Below are 15628 nucleotides of genomic sequence, written 5' to 3'. Positions count from 1 at the left end.
ACAAGTTGCCCCTTGGCGACATCATCCGAAAACATGCCCTCATTTGCCACATGTACGCTGACGATACCCAGCTCTACCTCACTACCACTTCTCTCGACCCCTCCATGGACTCTAAATTGTCAGACTGCTTGTCCAATATCCAGTACTGGATGAGCAGAAATTTTCTCCAATTAAATATTGGGAAGACCGAAGCCATTGTCTTCGGTCCCCGCCACAAGCTGCGTTCCCTAGCCACCGACATCAACCCTCTCCCAGCATCTGTCTGAGGCTGAACCAGACTGTTCACAACCTAGGTGTCAAATTATTTCCTGAAATGAGCTTCCAGACAATATCTGTGGCATAACTAAGACCACCTATTTCCACCTCCATAACATTGCTCATCTCCGCCCTTGCCTCAGCTCATCCACTGCTGAAGCCCTCATCCATGCCGTTTTTACCTCTAGACTTGACTATTCCAACGTACTCCTAGCTGGCCTCCCACTTTCTACCTCACGTAAACTTTAGGTCATCCCAAACTCGGCAGCCCGAGGCCTAACTCACACCGAGTCCTGCGCACCCATCATCCCTGTGCTCGCTGACTTACATTGGCTCCCAGGTAAGCAACGCGTCGATTTCAAAGTTCTCATCCTTGTTTATATTCCCTCCATGGCCTCGTCCCTCCCTATCTCTGTAATCCCCTTCAGCCTCACAACCCCCCAAAGTGTCTCCGCTCCTCAAATTCTGCCCTCTTGAGCATTCCTGATTATAATCGCTCAGCCATTGGTGACCGTGCCTTCAGCTGCCTGGGCCCCAAGCTCTGGAACTCCCTCCCTAGACCTCTCTGCCTCTTTAACTCTCTTTCCTCCTTTAAGACATTCCTTAAAACCTATCTCTTTTATCAAGCTTTTGGTCATCGATCGTAATTTCTTCTTATGTGGCTCGGTGTCAAATTTATTTGTTTTGTCTTAAAATACTCCTGTGAAGCGCCTTGGGACGTTAAAGGCACTATATAAATAAAAGTTGTTGTTGTTGTTGATGTGGAACTGAGCCAGGCAGACCTGGAATTGCCATGCCTGGTGTGCACTGAAATGTTGATTTCAGTCAGGGCTCCACAGTGAGCCTCAGCCAGAGCTCCTGATTGCTAACTATTGGCGAATAGGGTCATGGTCAAATTGCCTGCTGACACTCAGGGCTGGATATTAACTCCAAGGCCGGGAGCGGGGGGGGGTGGGGGGGGCAGGATTGAAGTTGGGCAACCTGGAAGAATGGGTTTCCCTCCCTGATTAACATTTTTTGTCTCCATTTGCCGGCCGCAGCCAGCCAGATTGAGAGACTGGCAGGTAGGTAGGCCTTTGGCATCAGATCGCAGCTGGGGGGAGGCGGGGGTGGGGGGGTGTTGTAGGGAACGGGGAGGTCGGAGGTGGGGGTGGGGAAGAAGATTGGGAGTCATGAGCCGGGGGAGATCATGGAGGCCGGAGCGCGGGGAGGAAGTTTGGGAGTCCTGAGCGAGTCAGGAGGTGGAGCGGGAGATCGCTGAGGCCTACAAAAGGCCCGTCAGTCTGGGGAGCAGCAGCGTCGAGTCGGGAGGCGGAGCGGGAGATCGCTGAGGCCTACAAAAGGCCCGTCAGTCTGGGGAGCAGCAGCGTCGAGTCGGGAGGCGGAGCGGGAGATCGCTGAGGCCAGCCGGTGCAGCTGCAGCAGGGAGAGAAAGCAAAAAGGAAGTAGAAAGAAATCGAAAGGTGACATCACAGCCAAGAGGGTAAGTGATTGGCTGGTGATTGGTGAGTAGTTTTCTTTTTCTTTATCAGTAAGTAACCTTTTAGCATTGTTGTTGCCAAATTAAGTTAATCTAGGGGTTAAGTCATGGCAGGAGAGCTCGGACACGTGTTATGCTCTTCCTGTAATATGTGGGAAGTCAGCGACACTTCCAGTGTCCCTGACGACTACATGTGCGGGAAGTGCATCCGCCTGCAGTTCCGGACAGACCGCATTGCGACACCGGAGCTGTGGGTGGATTTACTCTGGAGCATCCACGATGCTGAGAATGACACGAATACACATTTACTGTGTTGGTCTTACCGCAGGTAAAGGGTACACAGCCAGATAGCGAATGGGTGACCAACAGAAAGAGCAGTGCAAGGAAGGTAGTGCAAGGGTCCCCTGTGGTCATCCCCCTGCAAAACAGATACATCGCTTTGGGTACTGTTGAGGGGGATGACTCATCAGGGGAGGGCATGAGCAGTCAAGTTCATGGCACCGTGGATGGCTCTGCTGCACAGGAGGGCAGGAAAAAGAGTGGGAGAGCTATAATGGTAGGGGATTCTATTGTAAGGGGAATCGATAGACGTTTCTGCGGCTGCAACCGAGATTCAAGGATAGTATGTTGCCTCCCTGGTGCAAGGGTCAAGGGTGAAACCCTACGAAACGAATTTAGGGAGCTAAATTAAAAAGTAGGACCTCAAAAGTAGTAATCTCAGGATTGCTACCAGTGCCACGTGCTAGTCAGAGTAGGAATCGCAGGATAGCTCAGATGAATGCGTGGCTTGAGGAGTGGCGCAGAAGGGAGGGATTCAAATTCCTGGGACATTGGAACAGGTTCTGGTGGAGGTGGGACCAGTACAAACCGGACAGTCTGCACCTGGGCAGGACCGGAACCAATGTCCTAGGGGGAGTGTTTGCTAGTGCTATTGGGGAGGAGTTAAACTAATGTGGCAGCGGGATGGGAACCTATGCAGGGAGACAGAGGGAAGTAGAATGGGGGCAGAAGCAAAAGATAGAAAGAAGAAAAGTAAAAGTGGAGGGCAGAGAAACCTAAGGCAAAAAGCAAAAAGGGCCACATTACAGCAAAATTCTGAAGGGGCAAAGTATATTAGAAAGACAAGCCTGAAGGCTCTGTACCTCAATGCGAGGAGTATTCGGAATAAGGTGGACGAATTAACTGTGCAGATAGCAGTTAACGGTTATGATGTAATTGGCATCACTGAGACATGGCTCCAGGGTGACCAAGGCTGGGAACTCAACATCCAGGGGTATTCAACATTTAGGAAGGATAGACAGAAAGGAAAAAGAGGCAGGATGGCATTGCTGGTTAAAGAGGAAATCAATGCAATAGTAAGGAAGGACATTGGCTTAGATAATGTGGAATCGGTATGGGTAGAGCTGCGGAATACCAAAGGGCAGAAAACGCTAGTGGGAGTTGTGTACAGACCACCAAACAGTAGCAGTGAGGTTGCGGACAGCATCAAACAAGAAACAAGGGATGCGTGCAATAAAGGTACAGCAGTTATCATGGGTGACTTTAATCTACATATTGATTGGGCTAACCAAACTGGTAGCAATGCAGTGAAGGAGGATTTCCTGGAGTGTATTAGGGATGGTTTTCTAGACCAGTATGTCAAGGAATCAACTAGAGAGCTGGCCATCCTAGACTGGGTGATGTGTAATGAGAAAGGACTAATTAGCAATCTTGTTGTGCGAGGCCCCTTGGGGAAGAGTGACCTCATAGAAACATTTAAAATTCTGACGGGGTCAGACAGGTTAGATGCAGGAAGAATGTTCCCAATGTTGGGAAAGTCCAGAACCAGAGGTCACAATCTAAGGATAAGGGGTAAGCCATTTAGGACCGAGATGCGGAGGAACTTCTTCACCCAGAGAGTGGTGAACCTGTGGAATTCTCTACCACAGAAAGTTGTTGAGGCCAATTCACTAAATATATCCAAAAAGGAGTTAGATGAGGTCCTTACTACTAGGGGGATCAAGGGGTATGGCGAGAAAGCAGGAATGGGGTACTGAAGTTGAATGTTCAGCCATGAACTCATTGAATGGCGGTGCAGGCTAGAAGGGCCGAATGGCCTACTCCTGCACCTATTTTCTATGTTTCTATCTATGTTTCTATGTAATTCTTTATTAAGATGGAGAGTGACACAGTTAATTCAGAAACTAGCGTCCTGAACTTAAGGAAAGGTAACTTCGACGGCATGAGTCGTGAATTGGCTAAAATAGACTGGCAAATGATACTTAAAGGGTTGGCGATGGATAGGCATTGGCAAACATTTAATGATCACATGATGAACTTCAACAATTGTACATCCCTGTCTGGTGTAAAAATAAAACAGGGAAGGTGGCTCAACCGTGGCTAACAAGGGAAATTAAGGATAGTGTTAAATCCAAGGAAGAGGCTTATAAATTGGCCAGAAAAAGCAGAAAACCTGAGGAGTGGGAGAAATTTGCAATTCAGCAGAGGAGGACACAGGGTTTAAGTAAGAGGGGGAAAATAGAGTACAAGAGGAAGCTTGCCGGGAACATAAAAACTGACTGCAAAAGTTTTTATAGATATGTGAAGAGAAATAGATTAGTGAAGACAAATGTAGGTCCCTTGCAGTTGGATTCAGGTGAATTTATAATGGGGAACAAAGAAATGGTAGACCAATTGAACAAATATTTTGGTTCTGTCTTCACGAAGGAAGACACAAATAACCTTCCGGAAGTACTAGGGGACCGAGGGTCCAGTTGAGAAGGATATCCTTATTAGTCAGGAAACTGTGTTATGGAAATTGATGGGATTGAAGGCTGATAAATCCCCGGGGCCTGATAGTCTCCATCCCAGAGTAATTAAGGAAGTGGCCCTAGAAATAGTGGATGCATTGGTGATCATTTTCCAACAGTCTATCGAATCTGGATCAGTTCCTATGGACTGGAGGGTAGCTAATGTAACACCACTTTTTAAAAAGGGAGGGAGAGAGAAAACGGGTAATTATAGACCAGTTAGCCTGATATCAGTAGCAGAGATAATGTTGGAATCAATTATTAAGGATGAAATAGCAGCGTATCTGGAAAGCAGTGACAGGATCGGTCCAAGTCAGCATGGATTTATGAAAGGGAAATCTTGCTTGACAAATCTTCTGGAATTTTCTGAGGATGTAACTAGTAGAGTGGACAAGGGAGAACCAATGGATATGGTGTATTTGGACTTTCAAAAGGCTTTTGACAAGGTCCCACACAAGAGATTGGTGTGCAAAATCAAAATACATGGTATTGGGGGTAATGTACTGACGTGGATAGAGAACTGGTTGGCAGGCAGGAAGCAGAGAGTCGGGATAAATGGGTCCTTTTCAGAATGGTAGACAGTGACTAGTGGAGTGCCGCAGGGCTCAGTGCTGGGACCCCAGCTCTTTACAATATACATTAATGATTTAGATGAAGGAATTGAGTGTAATATCTCCAAGTTTGCAGATGACACTAAACTGGGTGGCGGTGTGAGCTGTGAGGATGATGCTAAGAGGCTGCAGGGTGACTTGGACAGGTTAGGTGAGTGGGCAAATGCTTGGCAGATGCAGTATAATGTGGATAAATGTGAGGTTATCCACTTTAGGGGCAAAAATACAAAGGCAGAATATTATCTGAATGGTGGCAGATTAGGAAAAGGGAAGGTGCAACGAGACCTGGGTGTCATGGTTCATCAGTCATTGAAAGTTGGCATGCAGGTACAGCAGGAGGTAAAGATGGCAAATAATATGTTGGCCTTCATAGCTAGGGGATTTGAGTATAGGAGCACGGAGGTCTTACTGCAGTTGTACAGGGCTTTGGTGAGGCCTCACCTAGAATATTGTGTTCAGTTTTGGTATCCTAATCTGAGGAAGGATGTTCTTGCTATTGAGGGAGTGCAGCGAAGGTTCACCAGAGTGATTCCCAGGATGGCTGGACTGACATATGAGGAGAGACTGGATCGACTGGGCCTTTATACACTGGAGTTTAGAAGGATGAGAGGGGATCTCATAGAAACATATACGATTCTGACGGGACTGGACAAGTTAGATGCGGGAAAAATTTTCCCGTTGTTGGGGAAGTCCAGAACCAGGGGGCACAGTCTTAGGATAAGGGGTAGGCCATTTAAGACTGAGGTGAGGAGAAACTTCTTCACTCAGAGAGTTGTTAACCTGTGGAATTCCCTGCCGCAGAGAGTTGTTGATGCCAGTTCATTGGATATATTCAAGAAAGAGTTAGATATGGCCCTTATGGCTAGGGGGATCAAGGGGTATGGAGAGAAAGCAGGAAAGGGGTACTGAGTGGAATGATCAGCCATGATCTTATTGAATGCTGGTGCAGGCTCGAACGGCCGAATGGCCTACTCCTGCACCTATTTTGTATGTTTCTATGCAACATCGGGAAAAGCGTAGGCCGGGGTGATCGAAGTCCGGAGGCCACAAGGATGGTACGAGGCCAGAGCAGGGGAGAGATCAGAAGGATCGGGGACAGGGGGCGCGATTGGAGGCCTGATGGAGTAAATCGGAAAGGTTGGTGAGTGTGTCCGATCGCAGGAGGTGCCTGAAGCAGGTAAGCTGGATTCAGCAGGAAAGTCAAAAGGCACTTAGTTCCTGAATCCAGCAGTCCTCGCCTCTCTATAGCCGCCTGGTTTTAATTTAAAATGGTGGTTAAATGTGAGGCTCCCAACCTCATTATAATATTTAAATTGCTAACCCACCTCCTGCGAGCGAATTGTTTGTCTGCCCCCCTTGTCCTGCCTCCGTTAAAACCGGAAATGGGCAGGTTGGGGTCGGGATTCAGATATTTAACATTTCAACCTTCCACATAACCCCAACACGCCTGTTTTTGGGGGTTAAAATTCTCCCCTCACTGTCTAGTCTCACACATGAAGGATGGCTATTTGGGAGAGAACTGCCAGCAATCATGGACTCTTAGAATAATTAGTGCTTTTCGGAGAAAAGGGAAGAAAATTAAAGAACAATTTTTAAAAAAGACAATGATATAAAGACATTAGTGAATGCTAATTTGGAAATGTTTTAAATTGTATAATTTATTGTCCTCCTTGGGGAGGTAGCATGTAAGTGGAGCCTCTTTAGAGTCAATCTGGTTCCAAGGTGACATGCCCAATGAAGGAAGGTTGGAGCCTTGTCAATCATTCAGTGCTTAAAACAGACAGATCCACACCGCTGATGACCGACCAGCCAACCTAGCTAACTAATGGATCTGTAGGGATAGAGCTATTACTGGGGACTGGGGTTCTTCCCTCCTGGCTCCAGGTAACCTTGCAAGCCAGTGCTGAAATGGGTTGGGTGGTCCATACAAGAGGAGCAATAAGTTTACAGAAGCTGGCACGCTGCACAACTTTAGCTGATTAAACTCCGGCAGTACCCCTGTGCACAATAAGCCTTGGCTCTGCCAATCTGCACCTGAGCTATCTGGGCTTCCGTAAGTCGGGATAAGGTTTACACTCTGTATTGAGACAGAAACTCACCAGTTATAGAGACTCTTAAATATGTTTTGACAGACGCCCAATTTTTTTTAAAGTAAATGATTGGTTATCTTCTTCCACGAATTCCTCATCTTCCAGTCTAGGAAAGGATACTAAATAGCTGCTAGTGTAGTTGGGAACCGAATTCAGGTCTGAATCTGCACCATTGTACATTGAGAACACGAAGTCATTTGCTGTATTGTGGCGTAGGGGCCCTGAGCTATCCGAACCCCGGACTTGCTCAAAACCAAACTAGAATTCTGCACAAAGTGCCATTTGGGGTGAATCAGATTAGTCTAGATCAATGATCTGGAGTCTCATTCAATGCTGGGATTTTTTGCACAAATAAGGTGTTGGTTGTCTAAAAGAAGTCAGTGTTGAATTACCTTTCGGTAGCACCCATGGGTGGCTCCGAGTTTGCTCCAAAATTCCATCTTTGTGATAATGAATGGGGTTCCCCGGGCTGTGCTGAGCAGCTGATCTCAGCCCTGAGGGTGCTAGGGACACTACAGTTGGCCTCAGCACACCTAAGGGAGAAAATCAGCTCGAGTCCCCACTCCTCTGATATTATCCAGCAACCCATGCTAGAGGTGTATGTGTGCTGGTGAGAATAGGAGCAAGCTCAACTGTGATGCTCCCGCACTGATGAGGCTGACAGATCAGTAATAGTGACTTGGACAACACACTGGAGGATAACTGGTAACTGTGTCAATGCTGACAGAAGAGGAAGGAAGGGGAGAAAATCAGCAAGAAGTAAAAAAAAAAGACTTTTTTTCCCAATAAGATAAATATTTTTATGATTGCTTTTTGCATGGATGTTGGGGGAATAAATTCAACAGAAAGTACTCTCTTTAGACTTTCCTTCTCCTATTAGAACATAATAATTAGGAGCAGGAGTAGGCCATTCGGCCCCTCGAGCCTGCTCTGCATTCAATAAGATCATGGCTGATCCATCTCAACTCCACTTTCCTGCACTATCCCCATATTCCTTGATTCCCTTAATATCCAAAAATCTATCGATGTCTCTCCTGAATATACTCAATGATTGAGCTTCCACAGTCTTTTGGGGGAGACAATTCGAAAGCTTCACCACCCTCTGAGAGAAGAAATTTCTCTTTATCTCAGTCCTAAATGACTGACGCCTTATTCTGAGACTGTGACCCCTGGTCCTAGACTCTCCAGCCAGGGGAAACATCCTCCCTGCATCTACCCTGTCAAGCCCTGTAAGAATTTTGTGTGTTTCAATGAGATCACTTCTCATTCTTCTAAACTCTAGAGAATAAGGGCCCAAGGTTCCACAGGATAAAAAACGGGCGCCCCCCCGAGCTGGGCGCCCGTTTTTCACGCCTAAAACGGCGGCAGAAAAAAACGCGCTATTCTCGAGCGCTTTGCAGCTCCTTGTCTGTTTGGCGTGGCGCCCAGGGGGGCAGAGCCTACACTCGCGCCAATTTTGTAAGTGGGAGGGGCGGGTACTATTTAAATTAGTGTTTTTCCTGCCGGCAACGCTGCGCGTGCGCGTTGGAGCGTTCGCGCATGCTCAGTGTGAAAACAACATTGGCACTCGGCCATTTTTGTAGTTCTTTGTAGCTGTTTAATTTTTTAACTTTTTTTTAATAAAAGCACATTGCCATCAGCACATCAGCACATCAGCATTTGCAGCCTTCTCACTGTCTCCTTCCCCTCCCCACCCTCCACGGCAACAAGCCGCTGTTTCCTTCCCCTCCCTCCCCTCCGCGGCGGCAAACCGCTGTCTCCTTCCCCTCCCTCCCCTCCGCGGCAACAAACCGCTGTCTCCTTCCCCTCCCTCCCCTCCGCGGCAACAAACCGCTGTTTCCTTCCCCTCCCTCCCCTCCGCGGCAACAAACCGCTGTCTCCTTCCCCTCCCTCCCCTCCGCGGCAACAAACCGCTGTCTCCTTCCCCTCCCTCCCCTCCGCGGCAACAAACCGCTGTCTCCTTCCCCTCCCTCCCCTCCGCGGCAACAAACCGCTGTCTCCTTCCCCTCCCTCCCCTCCGCGGCAACAAACCGCTGTCTCCTTCCCCTCCCTCCCCTCCGCGGCAACAAACCGCTGTCTCCTTCCCCTCCCTCCCCTCCGCGGCAACAAACCGCTGTTTCCTTCCCCTCCCTCCCCTCCGCGGCAACAAACCGCTGTCTCCTTCCCCTCCGCGGGAAAGAACGGGCGCCTCCTCTCCCCTCCCCCCCCCCCCCCCCCCCCGCGGGCAGAATGGGCGCCTCCCCCCACCCCCCCGCGGGAAGAACGGGCGCCTCAGGCTGACTGAAGAGTTCTCCGTGCCTGAAGCACTTTCACACAGGTAGGAAGATGATTTATTTAATCTTTTCTTCGCTTATAAATGTTTATTCAGGTTGGATTTATTTGTATAATATTTGTAGAAGTATAAATAAGGATTTATTGTAGAATTTAATGAGTTCCCTTCCCCCCCCCTCCCCCCCACCTCGTTCTGGATGACTAATTTGTAACCTGCGCCTGATTTTTTAATGTGTAGAACAGGTTTTTTCAGTTCTACAAAAATCTTCACTTGCTCCATTCTACTTTAGTTTGGAGTACGTTTTCACTGTGGAAACTTTGAAATCAGGCGTCAGTGGTCGGATACGCCCCCTTTTGAAGAAAAAATTCTGTTCCAAAGTGGAACTGTTCTACCTGACTAGAACTGCAGAAAAAAAAATGTGGAGAATTGCGATTTCTAAGATAGTCCATTCTCCACCAGTTGCTCCTAAAAATCAGGCGCAAATCATGTGGAAACTTCGGCCCTATATGCCTAGTCTACTCAACCTCTCCTTATAGGACATTCGCCCTTCCCAGGAATCAGTCTGGTGAACCTTCGTTGCACTCCCTCTATGGCAAATATTTCCTTCCTTAGGTAAAGAGACTAAAACTGAACACAATACTCCAGGTGTCGTGTCATCAGGGTCCTATATAATTGCAGTAAGACATCTTGGGGCCGAAATTCACCCCTGACGGAAACGGGGGGCACCTGCCTTGTTTGATGAGTCCTGGCTGTCGCGTTGGATGTGGCAGCCTATCTTGCGAAATTCAGCTCTTTGGTATTTTTTTTCAAGTGGGGCGGAAGTCGGTCACAATGGGAGCAGAAGTGGGGACAGGACGCAGAAGTCAATCATAAGAGGGGTGGAAGTGGGCGTGGGCGGAGTGTCCGCTACTGTCAGTCATAAGCATGGCGCTAATGACATCAGCACGCTGGCACGTCACCACGTCTCTCCCCTTCAGTTAAAGGGAAGGGCCACTCCGAACTCTGCATTTATTTTAGTTTGGTCCACTGGGCCAGGGAGGGGATGCCAGGCTGCCTGTTGGCAGCCCGGCCAAACCCGGGGGCATAATTGTCGGCCTGACCTGGCAGTCGCCCTACCCTTTAATGGCAGCTGATCGCCATTTCAAAGACAGTGCACTGACAGAAAAAGCTGTCGGGGCACTGAGCAGCGGCCAGAAGACTTTCTCCACTGAATTTCACTTCAGGGGTGGGACTTTAGCAGTGCGCGCTCTGATGATGCAGTTAGGAGGGATCGGCAGCAGCGGGGTGGAAGTGTGGGGGAACGGAGCGGATATGGTCACCGCCGGACTACCGCAAGAGGGCAATTTCTAAAATGACAGCCGCTTTCTGGCGGTAACAGGCCTTAACGAAAGGGGCAATTTTATTTGGCAAAACGTGGCCCCTTTACACTTAGACTCAAATCCTCTTGTAATAAAGGACAACATACCATTTGCTTTCTTAATTGCTTGCTGTACCTGGATGTTAACTTTCAGTGATACGTGTACAAGGACATTATTTATTTACAATGAGCTTGTGTTTTCTTCAATGTCTAATCATATTCTCTGATTAGTTTGCTGTCCATGATCCAGCACATGTACTTCCATATCCACCAATTGATTCCTTTCAATATTTCAAAAAATTGTAAAACAAAAGCCCCTCCCCACCATACGCAGGAGAAAGTAGATCAGTAAAACAATCTAAAGTGAATAAGGAAAAAAATCTACAAATCTCTCGTGAAAAAATGAAGGGGTCATTGGCACAAATATCGGATTCTTTAGAAAACATCAATGGGATAGTCTGAGGGTCAAAGAAGAAATTGAAAGTAAGCTTGGTTACAGATGATAAACACAACAGCAAGACATTATTTCAATCTGTAACAGTTAAAGGACTGTCAGAGAAGACATTAGAACCCTAAGAACGGTAGCAGGGCTGAAATATTAAAAAAATTAAAATACTGAAAGTTTGTTTTATCCAGCCATTCACTCGGGAGGACCCCAGTAACATGCCCTACCCCACCTCATTTCCCCTTTAATAGTATCCCTCCCCACCTTGATTGAGGAAAAATATTTAAGTCAGTATGCATTAATGTTGTGGTGATCCACTTAATACATCATCTCAGATTACCTCCAGCACTGCCACCAGCAGTGATAGGTTGTGAGTTCAAGCCTCACTCCAGTTCACATCTAGGTTGACACTGCGGTAATCTAGACTGAAATCTCAGTGCAGTAGTGTGAATGTGTATGCATTGAAGGAGATGTCACTTTTTGGATGAGGCATTTAACTCAGGCCCTGTCTACCTGTTGCAGTGGTTTAGGTGAATTTGAAAGATCCCATGCCACTAACTGAAGAGCAGGGAGTTCATTAGTGTCCGGGCCAACATTCCTCCCTCAACCAACACAATAAAACCAGTCCTGCAGATAATTTGTTCTTTGTGGGATGCTGCGATGCATGAAATTGCTGATTTACACAACAGTGACTGCATTTTGAAGTAATTCATTGCGAGAAAAGCTTATTTCTGAGAGATGGGATAAGTCTTTATATAAACACAATCCTTCCTTCCTTATTACAGAAATTAAAAAAATTCCTCCAGCACAACTCAAGTTTGGAATAACATAAGAAATAGGAGTAGGCCATTTCGCCCCTCGAGCCTGCTCCGCCATTCAATAAGATCATGGCTGATCTGATCTTGGCTTCAGCTCCACTTCAAAGTCTGCTCCCCATAACCCTTGACTCCTTTGTCGTTCAAAAATCTGTCTATCTCCACCATAACTGCATTCAAAAACCCAGCCTCCACACCTCCCTGGGATAGAGAATTCCAAAGATTCACGACCCTCTGAGAGAAGAAATTCCTCCTCATTTCCATTTTAAATGGGTGACCCCTTATTCTGAAACTATGCCTTCTACTTCTAGATTCCCCCACAAGGGAATCATCCTCTCTGCAGCTACCCTGTCGAGCCCCCTCCTAATCTTAGACGTTTCAATAAGATCATCTCTCATTCTTCTAAACTCCAATAAGTATAGGCCCAACCTGCTCAACCTTTCTTCATTTGACAACCCCTTCATCTCAAAAGCTGTGATCGAACTGGAAATAGTATGCACCCACTTACTGAATTCCTGTGACAATACTGATGATATTGGCCCTGAAATTCCATTCGAACTCTTCCCGCAGGCAAACGACAGAAAAAGAGAAAAAAGATGCGCACTTACCTGTTGCTGCTGCGCCCGTTGGAACTTCCGAGCCTAAGGCTTCCCGTGACTGCGCGTCACAAGCGCATGCCCGTGGGGACATGCGCAGGCCGGGATCTGGAGCCAATCAGGTGAAGTATAGATTCTCATACATAGTAATAGGAGTTCCGTAAGTCCGGAACTCCTATTACTATGAATGAGAACTCCCTCCCAAACACCCAAAACACAAAAAAAAATAGAAAATAAACTACATATTTAACATTCATTTAAATTAAAGTTCTTATAAAAAAAAAATTTTCCTGACTTTTAAAACTTTTTTTTTAATTAAGCCTTAAAATAAACTTACCATAGTGGGGAGGGTTTTAAAAAATAAAATGTGTGTTTAGCACTTTATCTTTAAATGTTTCTGTGTATTTTTAAACACTTGCACCTGCAAAACTGGGGTATATGCCTGCTTTTTCAGGCGCAAGATTTTAAAGGACATTTGCAGGGCAAGATATTCGTAAATATCGGAAATCTTGCCCTGCAAGTGTCCTCGCTCCCGATCTGCGGATGGTCTGTCAAGCCAGAAACTTGACAGATCGGAAAAGCCGGTTTTCAGTGCATGCGCATTGCGTGCGGACCCAGCTTTTCCAATGGCTTCCCGGGTCCGTAGAAATTTCGTATGGGCCCGGGACATCGGAATTTCAGGACCATTATTATTGGTTAATAGGTGCGTCTGTTAATAACAAATTATTTTTGGTATTTTTCTAAATGTATTCAAACATGTCTTTATGTTTCTAGGGTAAGTCTCTGACTGCCAAGCGTCTTACTGGTCTCATGCAGTCCTCCTGACATAAGTTCCGAGTTGCCTGTTGCAGGAAAGAGAAGAGACTAGTACCTGCACTCCTGGGAGCCACATGTGAAGAAGCCAATGTGAGGGGTCGTACTGTACAACTAGACAAAAAAAATCATCTTTGAACATTATAATCTTTCCTCTGTGCAGAATGAATTTGAAATACCACTGTCATTGAAAAAATCACCCTCTTTTTAAGAAACACAGAAATGGATTATTCCCAGACATGGCGGAGCAGAAATTGAATTGTAGGCTGTCAGTGAAACCATAAAATAGTTTCTGACCTTCTGTATAGAGGGATGGCGGAGGGGTGGGGGAACATCCATGAATCATGGGTTCTGTATCTACCCAGTCACTGTTTAGCGCAGCTGAACGATAAATGTTAGCAGGAGATTTATGAACTGCATGCGGGCCTAGCAGCTCAGGACTGTTTCTTTTGTTGCTTCTTCATCACAGCCGACAGAAACTGCTGTATCTCCAACAGGTAGATTGCTGCCAGTGACCTCTTCAGAGTCCCTGAGCATCACATTTCAACTCAACTGTCTATCATATGTACAAAAGCAAAATACTGTAGATGCTGGAAATCTGAAATAAAACCAGAAAATGATGGTAATACTCAGCTGGTCAGGCAGCATCTGAATAGAATTTATAGCACAGAGATAGATAGATCTTATCAAACTGCACCATCTCACACTTATCTATACTGAAATCCATTGCCATTTAAACATCCATTCTGCAAGTTTATTAACATCCTCTTGTACTTTGTCACAGTCTTTCGCAATATTAACTATACCCCAATTTGGTGTCATCACAAGTTTTGAAATTGTACTTCTGATTCCTGAGTCCACATTGTTATGTAAATGATGAACCACAGTGGTCCCAACACCGATCCCTGTAGAACACCACTTCCCATCATCCACTAGTCTGAATAGCTACCTTTAACCCTTACTCTCTGTTTTCTGTTTTGTAGCCAACTTGTTATCCATTATGCTCCTTGTCCCCTGACTCCACATACTCTGATCTTAGTCATGAGTCTACTGTGCAGTACCTTATTGAAGGCCTTTTGAAAATCCAAATATATTGCATCTGCTGCATTACCCTTGTCTACTCTTTCTGTTACGCCTTCAAAGAATTCAGTAAGATTGGTCGAGCAGTTCATTTCCTTTGAAATCTGTATTGACTATTTTTTATTATATTTCCGATTTCTAGATGCTTTTCTATTATATCTTTGAGTAAAGATTCTATTATCTTTCCTACCACCAATGTTAAGCTAACTGGTCTATAGTCCCCTGGACTTGTTCTATCTCCCTTTTTAACTATATGAATAACTTCAACTGTCTCATAGTCTTTTGACATTATACCTTTTTCTAATGAATTTTTATAAATATATAATAGTGCCTCTGCTGTCTGTTCCCTAACCTCTTTTAATAAGTGTGAATGCAATCCATCCGGACTAAGTTTAACTAGTTTATCAATTATCTCTCCTCTTTCTTTCTTAAATGTCCTGATATCTTTTTTGATGTCTTCTTCTATTGTCATGTCCACCCCATTAGTCTCCCTGATAAATACTGAGGCAAAGTAATTATTCAGTATTTCTGCTATCTTGCTGTCATTACCTGTGAGTTTATCTTGTGTATTCCTCAGTGGCCCTATTCCTATCCTGTGTTCTCCTTTAGTTATTTATATGTCTGTCGAATACTTTGCTATTTCTTTTTATAGTCCTTGATAATTTAATTTTGTAGTTCCTCTTTGCCTTCCTAATAGCTTTTTTTACATCTTTCCTAACCTCTTGATATTCCCTGTTGTCATCACTTCCTTTATTGTCTATGTACTTAGTGTATATGCCTTATTCTTTAGTTTCAATTATACTCGTGCCCCTTAATTCGCCCATAGTAGTTCATTATTGGCTACTTTGTACTTGTTGTTTTGCAAAATATATTTCTCTGAATACTATTGATCACCTTTTTAATTATTTCCCACTGCTCTTCTATCTTTTTGTCAATTTTTTTTTCCAGTTTATCTTCCCAAGTTCCATTCTCATTTCCTCAAAATTAGCTTTTTCCCAATCTATTACTTTTGTCTTTGTTTTATT

General features: G+C 45.6%; 1 protein-coding gene across 1 annotated transcript in view; it reads left to right on the top strand.

Annotated features, from left to right (window-relative positions):
- The window catches only part of LOC139262728 (regulator of G-protein signaling 6-like), a 231888-nt gene extending 217298 nt beyond the window's left edge, over positions 1-14590 (top strand). The window contains exon 17 of the mRNA XM_070877879.1: positions 13485-14590. Within this exon, the coding sequence (XP_070733980.1) occupies positions 13485-13535 (51 nt within the window). The 3' untranslated portion in view covers positions 13536-14590. The remainder of the gene's footprint in view (positions 1-13484) is intronic.
- The last annotated feature ends 1038 nt before the right edge of the window (positions 14591-15628 follow it).

The sequence above is a fragment of the Pristiophorus japonicus genome, chromosome 4, assembly GCF_044704955.1.
Source record: "Pristiophorus japonicus isolate sPriJap1 chromosome 4, sPriJap1.hap1, whole genome shotgun sequence".
Lineage (NCBI taxonomy): Eukaryota > Metazoa > Chordata > Chondrichthyes > Pristiophoridae > Pristiophorus > Pristiophorus japonicus.
The sequence above is the reverse complement of the archived record's forward strand: the minus strand, read 5'-3'. Positions and strand labels throughout refer to the sequence as shown.